Here is a 19,164-nt window from a genome sequence, read left to right on the forward strand (position 1 = left end):
CGCTTGAATACTCAGATCCCTTAATTGTTTCTTTTTCCTTAATTAGCAGCCAAACAATAATGAGATGTAAAATGAACCAAAACAACTGGTGTCCAAAGTACAGTATCTGAAAATAAAAAGTTGAAGGTCTCAGGAATGTTGATCTTCTCAGGTCTCCAAAACATTTTAACTGAGCTCTCAGAAAATAGAAAATCAACAATTTTGGAAATGTCTGCTAATGCACAATGAGAGCAGCAACAAGTCATGAAATTAAAGCAAGAGTTTAATTAACAACAAGAATCGTCACCTCATTAAACAGCTGGTTGGAGTTTGTGGCCCTGACTTAGTTGGTCTTCTCTTGGTTCACTCACTTCACATTTCATTTCTGTTTAGTTGCCATTTAAGGAGAGAAATGAAGCAATTCAGAGGAACGATTAAGAAATTCAGGGGAACAAACCTCAAAAAAGCAATTCAATTAAAATGAATTCACAAGAAGTTAATTAGCTGCACAAACAGGGCACTCACTCAAAAAAGGGTTAGAATGAAAATCTGCAGGCACGGTGGTCCTCCAGGACCGGACTTGGCGACCCCTGCTCTATACCATTGAAATAACATGACTTTTCAAACTTTAAATATGAAGTTTCAATAATTTCTGCATTTTACATAAGAGAAAATTTGCTTTAATTTCATTTTAATGTACTGCAGTCATTAATTCTCAACTCAGTCATTCCATCCATGTAATACAATTTGGTAAAGGGTAACTCAGTGTGCAGATGGGACTGAAAAAAATATTTTTAAGCACTGGCCATTGTTTACAGTATAATTGTACAGTATTTGAATGTTTCTGTATTTCTGATTGGATAAGTTTACTGAAAGTGTACTATACCGTACGTTGCTATTTATGACACTTAAAAAATATTTAAGATTCAGTGCATGTTGTGGTTTAGTCCCAAATAAAATGTAATGAGCTAGTAACGTAAAAATAATACATTTTGAGCCATGTTGCTATTGTTAATTGTATGAACATAGCTAAATTCTGAATTATTATTTTTTCTTTCTTTCAGTCATCCAGTTTGGATTTGTCACACTTTTCGTTGCTTCATTCCCTCTTGCGCCTCTTTTTGCACTCTTAAACAACATTATTGAAATACGTCTTGATGCCAGAAAGTTTGTCACAGAGTTACGAAGGCCAGATGCAGTACGAGCAAAGGACATTGGTAATGTTTAAAAAAGAATATTCTGGTAATGAAAGATTATTTTGAAAATCGCCTCAGTTGAACTAAATTCTAGTCTTGGAAGACATACTTCATTTTTTTAAGATTGAGGGAAAATCTTTTAGTCACCCATATAGAAGAGTGCAAGATGATCCTCAGGCCAATCTAAGACAGGACCATCCATTTACAGTGTTAAAAGTGGTGTGCGAGTACCTTTACATTTTTTTTTGTTAAGTTGTTTTCTTTTTTTTGTTTTTTTGCATGGGAAAACATTAAAATACGGTGTTATTGATGAATTAGTCATAATATGATTACTTGGCTGCTGGTAAGTAGTAGTAGTAGTATAGTATACAGTAACCAGTAGATTCTGAGTGCTTTATTTTTTTAAATGCTTAGTTTCAATGTTAAGTAAACAACTAATTATAGTATGGGCTGTGCAATGTAGGTGCATATTCAATTATGCATTTTTTTATTCTGTTACTGTCTTCAGTCTTAACTATGTCATAATGAAAATTGTAGTCTGAAGTTTCACAGAAAAATAAAACTATGCATTGGGTTGTTAATTGTATTTGAACTTTTCTCCCTTAATTGACTATTCTTTAATCATAAATTTATAGTTACATAAATAAGATATAAATAAGAAAACAGACTTAAATAAAGCTTTACATTATTCAATAGCTATGGCATTTCTTGTACAGTGAGCTAAAAGGTTATCCACATACCATATAATTAACATGCCAAACATGCATAATTACATCTGTATTGTGTTTTGTTACATTAAGTATGGGCAAAATAAAAAAATCTGCTTTAATACTCGTTTTTTTCTCCCATTGCTCTCAGGGAGATAACACTGATCTTGAGTTTCTATTCAAGGAGCCAAGCTGCAGACAGATGTAAATCTATTTGTCTTTTCATCTGATGACCATAAACCTAAGAGGCAGCTCCCTGTTGCTATTTCTTTTCACGTCTTGTTTCATTAGACGTTAAGTATAGTACAGGATGAGCAGCTGTCACAAGTGCAATTACTGCAGTAAAGATAGATAGATAGATAGATCTTTATTGTCATTGTCACTTTTACAAAGGAACAACGAAATTGAAAAATGCGCATATATGATGTGAAACTGTTAGCCTTATATTTAACTGTATGATAAATGTCATTAAAAAGCTGAAACTCATCTTCATTTTCCTACCATTAGTGAATCCTCACCATTAAGTATAGTACCTCATTCTTTAAAGCAAGGTTCAGCAAGAATCAGACCTCCAACTTCATAATTAAAATAATGTTCTCAACTTTAATACTAAATTATATTTTATGCTATTTAAAATCATGCCTTATAAATAAATCATATTAAAAGCAATAAATAAATAAAAGGAATCAATTATCAGTACAGTAGCCCTAGTAGAAGATCTGCGCTTAAACCAGTAACTCATTATGACCTCTGTATATTGTTTATATTTTTTATTACATGATGATAAAAAATGACACAATTTTTAGAATATCCAGTTATTATTGTTGTCAGAGTAAGCTCATTCATACTCAAAGTAAGAAGCTTCAGCTCCATAAAAGCTTTTTAGTGAAGAGATTTTGTTCATTAATGTTTCCATTATTTTTAGAACCAGGTGAGCAGAAGGGCTTAAAATCAGTTGTTTGAATCAGTGACTACTATATATAAGAGAACTAACTTATAATTTTTCAGCCCTACCATATTTAAACCCAACAGTGACAAAATGGAAAAAAATAAAAAAAATTGAAAATTAATTATTTTTTAAGTACAGATATGTGATGCTACATTTTATGCACAGTAAATGCCCCCCCATTGTTACTGATGAAGCATTTTTGAATTATAAAAGCAGTTATTGTCTGAGAAGAAACTAAGAAGTAAATGCTGGTGGACACCCAACAAATTTAAGTACTATTGAAAACAAAATAACCAAGGGACCTATTAGTTACTACTGTGCATTGCATATGACTTGTAAATCAAAATACTATGGTGTAATATTTAGTTTCAACATTTTTAACACTATGCTGGCTCTCTTCCAAGAGGTTGACTATAGTTTCAATAATACTAGACAGCACTCCTTGGTTCCCTTAAACCTGTACAGCCAGAAAGTTGGCAGGATGAAGTACTTAACACCTTCAAATACAATTTTCTGGAATAAGTGTGAAGAAATAAAAAGGACTGTGTGACTTTAAACTTATGATAATGGCTCATTGGTCAGCTCTATAAATAAAAAAACCAAAGTAACAAATAGATGATATACTGTAGGAAGAACTGTGCAGCATTTAAAAGAATTTGCATTAGCAACAGTAGAAAACAATTGTAGCTGTTTTATAGTCTTTTTTTTTAATTATATCACATATTTAAAAAAGAGAAATAATATTTTCATTGTTTTTTTATAGTTTAAAAGCCCCCAACATACTCTAATAATAAAGCCTGATTAAAATATTTAAAAGTTTCTACTTTTAAAATGAAGCTACTGTGGATTTTTTTATGTGAAAAAGAATATTGCTTGCATAATTGATGAATTAAATTGTTTTAGCTGCTGTTTATTTATATGTCAGAGATGTCCTACTTTGTGCCATTCATTACTGTTGGTGGTTTCCATTATTGCTTTGGACTGTATCTATGAGCAGATATTCAAACTCAATAAGTGCAGTGTGTATTTTATATGAATAGTAGCATTGTTAAATATCCCTTAAATTTGCAATTTTCCTTTTTAGGCATTTGGTACAACATTCTCAGTGGCATGGGAAAGTTTTCAGTCATCATTAATGTAAGTATTCTTTTTTTTGTTTCATCACAATATCTTCTCCTTTTCAGAGCAAATGGTAAAAAAAACCTGAAGTCCTAATTTTCATAAATAAAATAGACAACCAAGCCTTTGTCCCTATTCACCTTCTGACCCAGCGTTTTTGTGGGTTCATATTTAAGCCTATCTAGGGGGCACTTCTGAGGTCAGAGATGCTCCTAGTAATGTACAAAGTACCTTTTGGTGGCCATTGTTACTTCCACTTATTCCCTATATTCATTTAAAGGGCCAGATAGTTTTGACAGTTTCCCAGCTGCCTACAACCCCAAAACAGGGATCAAGGCTCCCTCTATTAATTTCACCTATTGCTCCGGACTTTTTCATCTTGCTTTCCCTCAGCCCTCTAAGTTCTCATCCTAAAGATTTGCCGTAAAGGAGTTAAGGAGCACTGAAATCACAATATAGAATTATATCACTATATTGATTTAATATATTTAGTTTAAACTATTACTGTTTACTTAGGGTCAGTATGTCTTGTTTTGTTTGCGCATAACCCTTAATGACTCATTTTTACCTCACAGTGTTACACATAGATTAAAAATGATGTTTTGTTTCTAATTTTTTGAGGGCAACATTTGATATATTTTTGATACATTTATGACAATTTAATGCTATTATAATTGCTTCATAATTATTTGAATTATATATTTGAATTGTTTTTTGCTTCTTTTAATTTAGAAAAATTATGCATTTTCTCAGTGGAATTTGTATAATTTTCAGTATGGATCAACCCTATTTGAAATACCCCTAAATGTATAATTGTTTCTTACATCTTTTGCAAAGAGCTTTAGTGATTGAAAAACTAAAGGAGCTCATATGTTTGTTTCGTCAAGAGGTTGTTTTTTACAATGTTCCTTTTCCAATTATTGTATGACTCCTTTGGATCCAAATAAAAGTGCTGATTACCATCTTTCAAATTATTCTTATCTTACTTTTGTGTAACATCAATATCTAGCATTTTAGAGACGAGGGGATAACGTGTCTGTTTTCCTTGCCTGTGAGAAAAAGATTTGATGAAAGACAAGTCATTAAATACCAGTTTAAGTGACTACTTTACTGATCCTCACCAGCAACTGGAATTTAAACATACAGTATTTCCTATTTTGTTTTTATTATGTATCTTGTTATTCTTGTTACTTTTAGACTCTTGTAACCTGAGTGTTTTTTGGTACTGTAATTCTTGTGATCAGAGGTCCTCTGATTCTGGCAATCTTGTTGTGCCCCACACTAATCTACAGTCCATGGGTGACAAGGCCTTCAGCTGTACAGCGCCCAGACTGTGGAATGACCTACCAGAATTAATTAGATCAGCTGAATTCTTTTAAAAAACAACTCAAAACTCATCTGTTCAGGAAGGCTTTTAGCTCTACTTGACTTTATTACCCTTCTCTCAGTTTACTTCTCTGTCAAGATGCTCATGTAACCTGTATGTGTGTGTGTGTACTAGACCATCAATTATGTTGTCTGTTAGGCTTTTTTTTTCTCTGAATTTACTATCTTACTCTTCTTTATTTATTTATCCGGTTTGTACAATGCTACATACTGTATACCCTGCTGTTCTTTCTTATATTCTGTAAGTGCCTTGAGCATGGGAAAGGTGCTATATAAATAAAATTATTATTATTAATAAATAAAAGCAAATACAAAACAGGCCAAATAGGTTCTGCTTTTTAGAAAATGGTAATAAAGCAATTACATTATGTTTTTTGACATTTTACAACCTTTTATTTTTAATGTTCATAATTTATTAAATTTTATATTTCAGATGTTTAGGGGCTTTTTCCAACACATCTGACCACAAAAACACATTCAAAACCACAGGTTTACAACATTGTAGAAAACATGCATAATACTGTGTAAAAGTCTTGTGAAAAAGTGCTGAAAAAAGCAGAAATGCTTTAAAAAAATGGCATGAATAGTTATTAATGAATAAACTTACTAGAAAGTGCACTAAAAAGAAAAAAACTGGAATGAAATCTGTGTTTGCTACGATCACCTTTTGCTTGTACGCAGTTTCTGCAAGTACTCGTGTGGTTATTCCAAGCCTCTTGGAAAACTTGCCACTCTTCTTCAGACTTTGGCTGTGTTATTTACTTCTATCTCTGCAAGTAATCCCAAACTGAATCAATGATATTGAGATCAGGGCTCTGTAGGTGCCATGCCGTTTGTTGAAGAATTCCTTGTTCCTCTTTTCACTGCAAATATTTTTTATGATTTCGGCAGTCTGTTTGGGGTCATTCTTATGCTGAAGTTGGGACCAATAAGGGCTGGTTTATACTTCATGCTCAGAACGCATATGCGCATACAACAATACATTCTAAAGGTCTCACATACCATATTCAGTGCTGTCTTTTTTTTTGCACCTTTACAACAGCATCAGTGATTAAAGTGGACATTCGACTTTAATCTCTTTATCATTAAAGCAGACCGTTGTAAACGTCTTACCAGTTGTTAATCACTATGAGCTGCTGGGGCTTCCTCCTGACCTGACAGCAGCACAAACAGCAATAAATACCACACAGAACACATTATATGTATGATATTCCAACTCTCTGCACATTTAAAATCTTTAGATTTATACTTGATATCACTTTCATGATGAAATGCATTAAATTATTTATGTTACATTTTACAGATAAATCATTAATTTAATTTAAATAATGAATATTGTTAATAATTACACACAAGAGTGACACAGTAGCAGAGCGGTAGTGCTGCTGTCTCATAGGGAGTCATGTCGCTAGAATTCCCTGCCTGGAGTTTAGAAGTTTTCCTGCTGGGGATCCATTGTGTGCTCCGGTTTCCTTCCAAAGATATGCAGATTTGGTGACACTAAAATGACACTAGTGATTGTGAGTGCTTGTATTCACCTTGCAATGAGCTGGTGCCCCGTCCAGGGATTGTTTTTGCCTCGTGCCCAATGCTAGCTGGAATGGGCACATCCCTGGATTGATGGAATTAATCATTAAACATCCTTTTCAGAGATATTGCGGTAAGGTGTCATTGGAAGTTAATGGGTGTTCCAGGCAATTCACAACACAGCGAAGCTGAACCTGTTCTCACCGTGATAATATCTTGCACTGCCACCTGGTGAATTCTTCCAGATTTACGCAAAGTACGAGCACAAGTATAATACGCTTGCATAGCAGGAGCGTCCGCTGGAGCATGCTTTGTGTCTCGTGAAGTATAAACCTGGCCTTACAGGTTAAACTGCCATATCCACTACAACCTGACCTTTTTAATATGGTGTCCCTTTCCCAACGTTACTATCTCTACACAACTTTTTCCATTTTAGTTAATCACTTACGTACAACTGGCACATTATGTCATTAATCTTATGTTTTTAGCTGGAAAATTGTCTACCACTGTGATAGTTTCTTTCTTTTAAATGTACAATATAAAGTTGTGTTGTATTACAGTAAAATAGCTAAATATATGCTTACATATTTTCATGATTTGACGAGTCTGCTGGTAAGGCCTGGAACATTTCTGCTTTTCCTATTTACTTCATTATTCTGTGTAATTTTTATTTTCATTAACAAGGTACAAATTGCATTATCATTACCACCACGTTTAGATGTTTTATATTCTTAATATATTCATTTGAATGTTTTGCAAGTCATGTTTTATAATATTTTTGTTTTTATTTCCTAGGCATTTGTCATCTCCTTCACGTCTGATTTCATCCCACGTTTGGTCTATCTGTACATGTACAGTGAGACTGGCACCATGCATGGCTTTATTAATCATACCTTGTCTTATTTCAACGTCACACATTTCAAACCTGGAACTGCACCAACATTGTCACAGTTTGATAAAGAAATGCTCATTTGCAGGTACTTCTTTTTTTTATATATATAAATATAAATATATATATATATATATATGTAGCAAGTGTTTCAGAAAAAAAAAACATCAAAGCTATGTCCAACAAAAGCTATTGTTGCGCAATTGTTATCTATTAATCCTAATCACCCCAATTTTTTTTTTTTTTACCATTCTTCATTTTCTTTGCCTCTTTCCTCACCCCATCTCACTGTTGCACATATCATTCTTTATGTATAATAATCTGTTTTTATGTTGATCACACTATCAAACCGTTTTTATGAAATATACAGTATATAGTACTATATATATATATATATATATATATATATATATAATATACTGTATATGTATATATATATATATATATTATATTATATTATGAGGGGCCGTTCAGGAAAAACAAATTGGTTCATAAATATATATATATACATATACAGTATATTATATATATATATATATATACAGTGTATATATATATATATATATATATGTATATATATATATATATGTATATGTATATATATATATATATGTATGTGTATATATATATATATATATATATATATATGTATATGTATATGTATATATATATATATATATATATATATGTGGATAGCGCTTTGAGTACTGAGAAAAGCGCTATATAAATGTAATGAATTATTATTATTATTATTATATATATATATATGTATATATATGTATATATATATATATATATATATATATATATATATATATATATATATATATATATGTATACACACACACAAACCTCTATAACTGGTATTATTAGACTATCAGCATATATACAATTTAGCACTTACATTTTTAAGGAGAGATTGGGAGGTACTGAGTTGCTCCAAGGTACTCTACATTACAGCTCCGAAACCTTTTTTTTTAATTGTTAGTTTTAAGCATACTGAGACTTATTTTCAGATTTCAGTGCAAAATATAATCCACAACAGTATGCATTTAATAAATACTGTGTGTATACAAATATGATTAAAGAGTACGTTATCTGAGTATTTAGGGAAGAGGTTTGAACATTTGAGGATGTTTAAACAAAGCAGAACTATTGACTGTAACTGTAAAAAATTAATCATTTGTTGTAAATTATTCAGTAAGTAAATAAGCAACACTGAAGATAAAGAAAATAATCTCTTATTTTTTAGTCCTATTTTGCTGATCAAGTTAACACTTTATACTTCTCTAATTTTTACAAATAGCCATCCATCCATTTCAGAATATGCTTTGTCCATTTATAGAGTTAGAGGATCCTAAAATCTCCAGTTGATTATTCTGAAGTGCAAACCTCTCGGATGCTACCATTATTACTCTTGGATTGTCTGTCAAGCCTTAGGAGGCTTGAATTTCATGTGAAAGAAACTAAGATGAGGATTATATGCCAGTCCATCATAGTAAACCAATTCAGAGTCACCTCAAACTTTTCTGGAAATAGCAGAATCAAAAGTCCCTACAAAAAAAACAAACAAAAAAAAAAATAACCAAAAAAAAAAAAAAAAACACATGCAAAGAGAAGTACCTGAAATGGTTATGAAATGTAAACTAATAAGAAGAAACAAAAAGGCATTTTTTGGTTTGCAATTTGTATGTCCTCTTCAGGTGTAAACAGGGCAATGAAGTATAATTGAATTTCAAACTCAAAATAGTCAAAAAAGCAGTCACTTGCTTTAGTAACAGGAACAATCAGCTTACAATATCCCAGTGTTCTACAGTATTTTCTATGGTATTTTTTAAAATTATGTTGATAATCTCATTTATTTGTTTTGTACTTACAGTGCCTATAAAAATAGTTCACTCCTTGAAATTTTAATGCATTATTTCGTATAACATTAATAAAACAAATTACAGTGGATTTAATTTGGCTTTTTTGACACTAATCAACAGAAAAAAAATCTTTATTGTCAATGTATTAACAGATCTCTGCAAAGAGCTCTAAATGAATAACAAAATATAAAATGCAAAATAATAGATTGCATAAGTATTAATAATACACCTAAATCATCATTGATGTAGCCAATTTGTTTTAGAACTCACAATTTTTTTCAGTGGAGATCACTTGTCTGTAGTCAGGAGGTTTAAAGTGGTTGTAGTCTTAATGCTTCTGTATCTGGAAGGCCAGTATAATAGCCTAACTTACATCACAGAATCAAGTCAAAAGAACTCTCCAAGCAAATATACAAAAAGATGATCAAAAAGCACAAGTTAGAGATGGATACAAGACAATATCCAAGTAACCGAGTATCCCTTGAAATGTAGTTAAATTAATTATTAAAATGGAAAAAGTGTGGCACAGCTGGGAACCTGCTTAGAGCAGACTGCCCATAAAAACTGAGTGACTTGATGAAGTCTTGTGAGGGAAACCACCAAGAACAAGCTACATAAATGAGACTAGAGAAACTTTACATACAACATCTGTTAAACAAGTGCTTTACCAGTCTCAACTTTATATTAAAGTGGCAAAGAAAAAGCCACCATTAAAAAAAAAACATGACATCTCAGCCAGTTTTTTCTAGAACACCCATGGGGGACTCTGAAGTCAACTTGTAGACCGCTCTGTGGTCTGACAAGACCAAAATCAAGCGTTTTGGCCATCAGGCTAAATGTTATGTTTGGCATAAGCCAAACACTGTAGATTATCAAAAACACACCACTGCTACCTTGAAGCATGTCAGTGGCAACACATTGCTGTGGGGGATTCTTTTCTGCATCAGGCCCTGGGAGGCTGTTAAGAGCAGAGAGTAAAATCAATGAGGCAAAATAAACAGAAATCCTGGAATAAAACCCAATGAAGTTTGTAAGAAGCCAGTGCCATGGGAGAAGATTTGATACTAGCAAGATGACTCTGAACATAAAGCTAAAGTTAAACAGGAATAAAAGAACAATATTAATGTCCTAGAGTGGCTGAGTCAGAATCAAGACCTCAACTAAATCGAGAATTTGTGGCTGACTTGAAAAATGCTGTTCATGTATGAAACCCATGGCATCTGAAACATCAACAATGGGGAAAAATTGTAGTGTCCAGATTTGCAAAGCTGATAGAGAACTGTCCATACAGATTCAAAGCTGGAATTAGTACCAAAAGTGCTTCTACTATAACTTGAAGGGGATGAATAGTTATGCAATCGTTTTGGGTTTTATATCTGTAATCAGTTCAGATCACTTTAGAAAGTCTGTTTTCACATTAAAGAGTTTTTTTTCTGTTGATCAAAGTCAAAAAAGCCAAACTAAATCCACTGTGATTCAACGTTGTATAGTAATAAAATGTGAAATCGTCCACAGTGGACCAATACTTTATATAGGTACAACACTCATTTAATTCAACTTCTGCCTTGCAGTAAGGATACCTGGGTTCGCTTCCCAGGTCCTCCCTGTGTGAAGTTTGCATGTTCTCCCTGTGTCTGCATGGGTTTCCTCCAGGTGCTCCGGTTTCCTCCCACAGTCCAAAGACATGCAAGTTAGGTGCATTGGTGATCCTAAACTTGTCCTTGGTGTATGTGTGTGCCCTGCGGTGGGCTGATGCCCTGCCCAGAGATTTGTTCTTGCCTTGTGTTGGTTGGGATTGGCTCCAGCAGACCCCCGTGACCCTGTGTTAGGATATAATGGGTTGGATGATGACTGACTGCCTGACTTTTTCAAGATTAATAATGCTAGGATTAAAATAAAGCTAATAAGTAAGCAACTGTAAATCATATGTGTCTTCAACCACTGTATTCGTGTTTATCCTGTTGAAATTTAAAGCTGCTCACTCTTTCAATAGCATCCCCAGTGATGTACCTGAAAATATGGTCTGTCTTCTTCTTTTAGATGTCTATGACTAGCTTCTTGGTTTTGCTACTTTGAGGGTTAAATTGTTGTCCTAGCACCACTAAGTCAACAGATACAGTTCACCTCTTCTGTGTAAGCTGTCTCATCATTGTTGGTGATCAGGCCTATGATGGTGGTGTTATGAGCAAAGTTAATGATGAAGTTAGAGCTGTGCCTGGCCACACAGTCAAGAAGTGAACAAGGACAGAGAAGTGGGGCTCAGCACATTATAATGTAGCGATTCATTGGTTGAGGGTCAGCATGAAGGCTGTGATGCTGCCAATTCCCACATGATGAGGTCTTTTGGTTAGAAAGTCCAAAACTCAATCACAATGGTGATAATAAGTCTTAAATTAAGGGGTTTGGTAGTCTGCTTTGCTGGTACAACAGTGTTAAATGCTGAGCTACAATCTTTAAACATGATTATAGAGTAACAGTTTGTGTTATCCAGATGTACCAGGTTGGTACAAAGTGCAAGAGATATGCAAACTTGATCATGCCTATCTCAAAAATTCTATTTAGTGTGTCCCAGCCTCAGTCTCTCCAACATGTTTTAAAATCTTTAACAACCAAATAGATCTTCAGTGACATCTTTTAATACTTCACTGAGATAATGTGTTGTTGCTCTCTGTTTGAAAAGGAAAACCATTATCCCTCAAGAAAATAAAAGTGGACTGCTTAAATGATTACATCCCAGTGGCACTTGTTCCAGTCGTAATGAAGTGCTTGGAGAGAAATGACAGCAACAAAATGTTACAGTCAAATATTCATGGCTAATATAGTCAAAGCTTCACACCATAAATAGAATTCAAAACATTTAGTCTGGTTTAAAATTTGGCCATTGTTAATATCTGTACCAAGGCCATTGAGGATTTAATTGCTACCCAATAACATTATCAGCATTATTATCATCGAAGTATTTTTAGATTCTTTCATAAGCAATCACCTTCACCTCTTTGATTTATCTTTCACACTTGCCCTCAGTTGAAAGGTTTTTATCAATAGTTTATTTAAGCAGACTCTAAATCTACTAGCATTTTTTTTCTTTATTGTAAACATACATTTATATCCTCAATCTTCAGATAATGTTGTACTTAAAAGTATTTCTTTAGGAACAGCCTTTTTATTTCATGTAGTACTTCAGTCTTATGCAGTAGCTTTAATTCATTGATGATCACATGTCTTAAAATGTTCAGTTTCAGTCCAAGGACAGATATAATTATTTAAATGCAGTAAGGCATGTTTAAAATTGAAAGTCATGTGCTGGTTTTCACTATCCCTTCATTACTTTGTGTTGTGAGGGAGATAACTTGAATTAGCCATATAGTATAGTTGAAATGCAATTCCCCTGTGTTTGGCTTGAAACAAGTCATTATTTTGTCAAGGATTCCAAACTTCACTCTGAAATTCCACATAGACAATTATGTGGCCACAAAGAAACCACAACCAAATTCCCCCACTAAAGCTATTTTAGGGTCATAATTTATTCCAGATTTTAGCATTTTACTGGCTTTTCAGGTTAAGCAAGTTTCAGGTTAAGTTTCTTTGAGCTTTCAGTATATCTTCAAGATGCTTTGTGGATTCCTGTTTAGGGTTAAACATCTTCTAATAATGCACAAAATAAATATAATGTAAATTTGTTATTGCCTTGCTGGTTTCTGGAAAAGATCTGTCTCTTCCTAATCTCATAATTTGGATAAGCTTCCACAGATGTGTGGATAATGCAAATCTTATGTTATATAATTAGTTTTCAAAGCACAAAACTGTACAGCAAAAAGTATGTTAAGTTTCAACATTGCAACAGATGATTTTACATATCAGTCAATCACCATCTCTGTGGCAAAACCTGGAACAGATATTGATTGTACTCATTCTATCCATTTTTTACTTGAAATATTCTAAACCCAGTGCTCAAACTATTTCAACATGGTAATTTATTTTTGTAACTGTTATAAATGAAATTAATTTACTATGAACTGAGTACACAACCACATACATATAAATGGAAGCATTAAATAAGTATGACAATTGTGCTTTGTTTGTTTGTTTTGCTTCACATGTTATCAATTTTATGGACTTCCATATAACATAGTTTATCTTTAAAGGGTTAAGCCATGCATATCTCTTTTCTCCTTACACTATAGTTACAGAAAGACAAACACTGTTAGTTTAAATTCATAAGTTAACTGAGAATTGTACATTGACTATCATTTGCTCACACACACACATACCGAGAGACTACAGAACTGTAAGTATCCCAATTTAGCAAAATCCATGTAATTTTTTTTATGAAACAATAAATGTGTGACTTTCAAGGAAACTCATGCCAATCAGAAAGTTGTGGCCAGTGATTTTTGGCAGAAAAGAGCAAATCTGGCAAGTGCCCTTACTAAAAATTGTGAAACCTTTACATCTCTGTTAAAAATGTAAAAATTAATAAAATGAAAGTGAAACTTTTAAACATAGCCCTTCATCAAATAGGATTTTTGTCTGTGTAGAAAGTGACATGTTCAAGGAGAAAGTGGAACTGAAACATTTAACATTTTTGTGATGCTTATATGAAACCAAGACAAAATTGCTCATGATTACTTAAACACATTAAATGTACTCATTATATTGTGATTCCCTCTACTATGTGGCTTTCTGGTCCTTGATCACTGCCGATCGTTCTTTTAAATAAATCCAAGACACTGTGAGTCTATTCACATTTCACAGATGAAGATACTAAATGCATTATATGTTGCATTGTAATAATATTTAAGTATTCATTCCTCATTTTAAGTTTTTATTTAGCAGGCACTCTGATTCATATCAATTTAAAAATTCTGCTACTAAGTTAACAAATAATTCAAATCAAAATTTTAAACAAATCACAAGAAGAATAGGCTTTAATATGAATAAAATTCTAGCTGGAATGCAATTAAGTCTGCAGCATGATGATGCATGATGATGATATACAGCACAAGATTAAACAAAAAAAGTTTTTTTTTTAAATAGATTCAGCAAAAATTAAATACAAATAACATTAATGCTTATTTTTCATTATGCCTTTGTTTTAGGACTGATTTCATAAGCCAGCAGACTCCTAAAGATACATGTTAATTGAGGTAGTTAAATATGCTTTGCTGACACTCTTTAAAACATTGTTTTTAAAGCCATTACAATAATAAAAGGAAAATCAGAACTATAAAGGTTATTTTCCACCATGATTAAAAATAAAAACAACCTGCTTTGGTTTACTTAATAGTTTTAACATAAAGCAACAGCAAATCAGTGGTCTTGGTTTCAGTTTGAACAAGAACAGAGTCAGGAGCCAAGTAATGTTTTAGGGTGCTGGAAAAGAGTTTAAAATCTGTTCTTAGTAGACTTGGTGTTCAAAAAGCAGAGCTGTGTCATATGAAAATCTGCCCATTTTACTGTATATGATACAAAGTAATAATTAAAAGTTACAAAAAGGCTGTTTTTGCAGTTGGTCTCGTCCGTTGCGGGAGATGGACATCTGAAGCTGAGCTCCGCTAGCAGCAGTGTTATTATTTCTTATTTTCCCAAGGTATCCTGTATTTATCCAACCCGAGGGTTCTATCATAGTATATGCAAGCATATATAAACATGGCCGGCAAGAAAGGGGGACAGAAAGAAACGGAAAAGAAACTTAAAGTTACATCCAAGCCTAGACAGGCTAGTCCAAGTTCAAGTTCAAGATACGGCCTATCAGAGACTGACCTGGAACAGACAGGTGAAAGCCCAGACTCCTCTGGACCATGATCCGCTGCATCGTCTCCAGTTGAGAGTGAAAATGGGAGTGAATGTGCAAGTGATGCAGGTCACGAAAGCTCACCTACTTCTTGCGAGCCGCGGTGCATGAAAGCAGAAATGATCTGTCCGAACTGAAGGTGATGATCACTGAGCTCAAGCAAGAGATAAAGAATGATACAAATAAAGAAATAAATAGTATGCTCAAGACAAACGATAGGATAAGTGAAAAGACAAGCGAGAAGACAAGTGAGAAGCTGCGGCGAGAGGTGCAAGAGCTGCGGTAGGATAATAAAGGCTCGGAGAAACACGTATATAATCACTTTGAGGTGGCCTTTAATTGTATGCTGGAAAAAATTGAGGAGCACATTCAGGAAAATGTGTCTAAACTGAGCACATTTGCTGATCAGCTGGAGAATGTTAAGTAGACATTCACCGAAAATCTAGCATCCACTGCTGATGGAAAAGCAACAGCCGCGAATTCAGGATGCAAAAAACTCAGAGACAGACTTGCTGCTCTGGAAGATGGATGCAGAAGGAATAATATTAGAATTGAAGGTCTACCTGAGAATTGCGAAAGTCCAAACCCAGTGAAATTCGTAGCTGAACTATTCTCCAAAATAATTGGAGAGGACTTTAAATCAGACACCATGATAGCTGCAGCTTATCGCATACGGGGATCAAACAACTCTAAGAACTGGACCTTTGTTGAGTGCTTCGAGACGTTACAATCAAAGTTAAATGTAATGTCACTTCTCAGAGAGAAACAAGAGATTATGTTTAAAAATAACCTAATTCGTATTTTCCCTGACTTCTCACCCTCAACTGCTACTAAGCGTGTATCCTTTTATAATATTAAACAGCGCTTACGAAGAGCCGATATCAGATACAGCCTCTTGTATCCTGCCAAACTGAAAGTGGAGATTCAAGGCAAACATTGCATATTTACTACTAGAGAGGAAGCAGATAAAGAGTTAAGAAAGCTGATCCCAACACTCTCCTGAAATAAGACCGTGAGTCGCACCCTGTCATGGCATTGTAAAGAAGATATCACTGGCTGTCTGATCCTCTTGCAATGACACTGGTACCGTAAATATACATCCTTTTCCCTTCTCGGTCACTATTTGTTTTTATTTTAATTACAGTTATACACGTTTATGTATGTATGTGTGGAAGTAATTAAATTAGTAACTCTTTTCTTTCTTTTTTTTTACTATTCTAAAGGAGACTGTTTAACACCATTCCCTGGGTTTACTATCTTAACATTTCAAGAATGTTGAAGATTTTCTTTTTTTTTTTTTATAGTTTATGCTTATAGTAGATATCTCTATTTTATTTCACATACACCGCTGCTGTGGGCTTGTTTTGTTTTGGACGTGCTCTGTCTCTAGGTATGTCAGAGGACTGGGACCTTGTGAAGTGTGGTTCAGCCTCACGTGGGGAGGCAAAGCGGGGTGGGGGGACTAGGGGGGGAGAGAAAGAGAGCAAGCTATCTGTAATCTATTCTTTTTATCCTTGTAATTATAATTACCAACGTAACAACAGACTGCATGGCAATAACCCCTGGGAAAATTTGAAATTAAGGTCAAAGCAGTCTCACTTCTGGTTAAGACTACAAAATGACATCAAAAATTAAGAATCAATCTCTCCAAGACGGGACAGTTAATTTTGTGAGCTGAAATGTTAAAGGCCTGAACCACGAATTAAAAAGAAAGAAAGTATTCTCTCACCTGACAGGTCTAAACGCTGAAATAGTATTTTTACAGGAGACCCACTTATTGATCAGTTCCGGCTGCATAAAGACTGGACAGGCCAAATGTTCCATTCCAGCTTTACAAGAAAAACTAGAGGTGTGGGAATTCTCATACATAGAACAGTCTCATTTGTAGTATCAGATGTTGTATCTGATCCTGAAGGGAGATACATTATTGTTATGTGTAATTTATTTAATTGTAAAGTGATTTTGATAAATGTTGGATAACTCAATGTGGACGATAGGGAATTCATCCAAAATGTATTTGCATCCATTCCCAAAGTGAACACTCATAAAATTATAATGGCTGGGGATTTTAATTGTGTTTTAAATCCAGACCTAGATAGGTCTCCTGCCACAGGGGCGATGACATCTAACACTGCAAAGACAATTACACAGCTTGTAACTGACCACAACTTATCTGACCCCTGGAGATTTCTAAACCCAAATTCAAGAACATATTCCTTCTACTCACCAGTGCATCATTGCTACTCAAGAATTGATTATTTTTTTGTAGATAACCATTTCTTGCCTATGATTAAATCTTGCAAGTACGATGCTATTGTTATTTCCGACCATGCCCCTCTGATCCTTGAGATAAAATCATTATGCCCCACATACTTATCTCGCAGATGGCGTTTTAACCCACTTTTATTAGCAGATGAGAACTTTACAGAATTTATATCAAAACAAATCAGTTTTTTTCTAGAGACAAATATATCCTCAGAGGTCTCAGCAGGGACACTCTGGGAAACCCTGAAGCCTTCCTAAGAGGACAGATTATCTCATATCTTTCCCACAGAAATAAACTGGAAAGCAAGCAGGTATCAAAGCTAACCAACGAAATTACTAAAATAAATGAAGAACACGCCAGGTGTCTAAGCGAGGCACTTCATAGGAAAAGGCAGGCTCTGCATTCAGAGCTCAACCTCTTAACAACTAAAGAAACTGAGCAACTCATTTTTAAATCAAGACATCATTACTATGAACATGGAGAGAAAGCTAATAAGCTCTTAGCTCAACAAATCCACAAGCAAGAAGCTCGCAATGCAATCCCAGCAATTACCAACACAAACGGAGACATAATCATTGACCATAAAAATATAATGCACACATTTAGAGACTACTATAAATCCTTATATTCTACTGAGTTTAAAGAAGACAAGACACAATCTAATGCATTTCTGGATGCATTACAGAAACCACAAATAGATACTCTTAGTGCAGAGGAATTGGATAAACCTCTAGCGCTACCAGAATTACTAGATGCTATAAAGTCACTTCAGCGTGGGAAAGCAGCAGGCCCTGATGGCTACCCTGCCGAATTTTATAAGAAGTTCTCCACTCAGCTAGCTCCCCTTTTATTAGCAACATTAACAGAAGCCAGAGACAATAAAATTGTACCTCAAACTTTTCGTCAAGCATCAATCACCGTCTATCCTAAACAAAATAAGGATGTATTACAATGTGCATCATACAGACCAATTTCACTTCTGAATAATGATGTTAAAATACTCTCCAAAGTCCTAGCTAGAAGGATGGAGAAAGTGCTGCCTTCAGTAATATCACAAGATCAAACTGGATTTATTAAAGGCTGACATTTAGCTTCCAATCTTCGATGCCTGTTTAATGTAATATACTCACCTGCAAAGTCAAATATCCCAGAGATTTTATTATCCTTGGATGCAGAAAAAGCATTTGATATGATGGAATGGAACTACCTTTTCAAGACATTGGAGAAATTTGGGTTTGGGCCAAATATTTGTGCATGGATTAAACTACTGTATACCAATCCAGAAGCTTCAGTTTGTATTAACAACATTAATTCAGACTACTTTAAACTAGAACGTGGTACCAGACAGGGATGCCCCTTGTCACCACTACTTTTTGCAATCGCCATTGAGCCACTGGCAGTTCACTTTCGAAATGCATCAGAGATAAAGGGGATTATCAGAGAAGGATTTGAACAGAAAATTTCTTTATATGCAGATGATATGG

General features: G+C 34.0%; 2 protein-coding genes across 4 annotated transcripts in view; one reads left to right on the plus strand and one right to left on the minus strand.

Moving 5' to 3' along the window:
- LOC114652500 (anoctamin-2-like) overlaps positions 1 to 19,164 on the plus strand; it is a 406,460-nt gene that overhangs the window by 356,966 nt on the left and 30,330 nt on the right. For all 3 annotated transcript variants that reach the window (XM_051920300.1, XM_028802904.2, XM_051920313.1), the window contains 3 exons: positions 1,044 to 1,196; positions 3,916 to 3,968; positions 7,659 to 7,840. In XM_051920300.1, the coding sequence (XP_051776260.1) occupies positions 1,044 to 1,196; positions 3,916 to 3,968; positions 7,659 to 7,840 (388 nt within the window). The remainder of the gene's footprint in view (positions 1 to 1,043; positions 1,197 to 3,915; positions 3,969 to 7,658; positions 7,841 to 19,164) is intronic.
- Positions 1 to 19,164, minus strand: part of LOC127526150 (uncharacterized) — a 260,787-nt gene that overhangs the window by 4,685 nt on the left and 236,938 nt on the right. The window lies entirely within an intron of this gene.

Source organism: Erpetoichthys calabaricus, chromosome 1 (genome assembly GCF_900747795.2).
Source record: "Erpetoichthys calabaricus chromosome 1, fErpCal1.3, whole genome shotgun sequence".
NCBI classification, from domain to species: domain Eukaryota; kingdom Metazoa; phylum Chordata; class Cladistia; order Polypteriformes; family Polypteridae; genus Erpetoichthys; species Erpetoichthys calabaricus.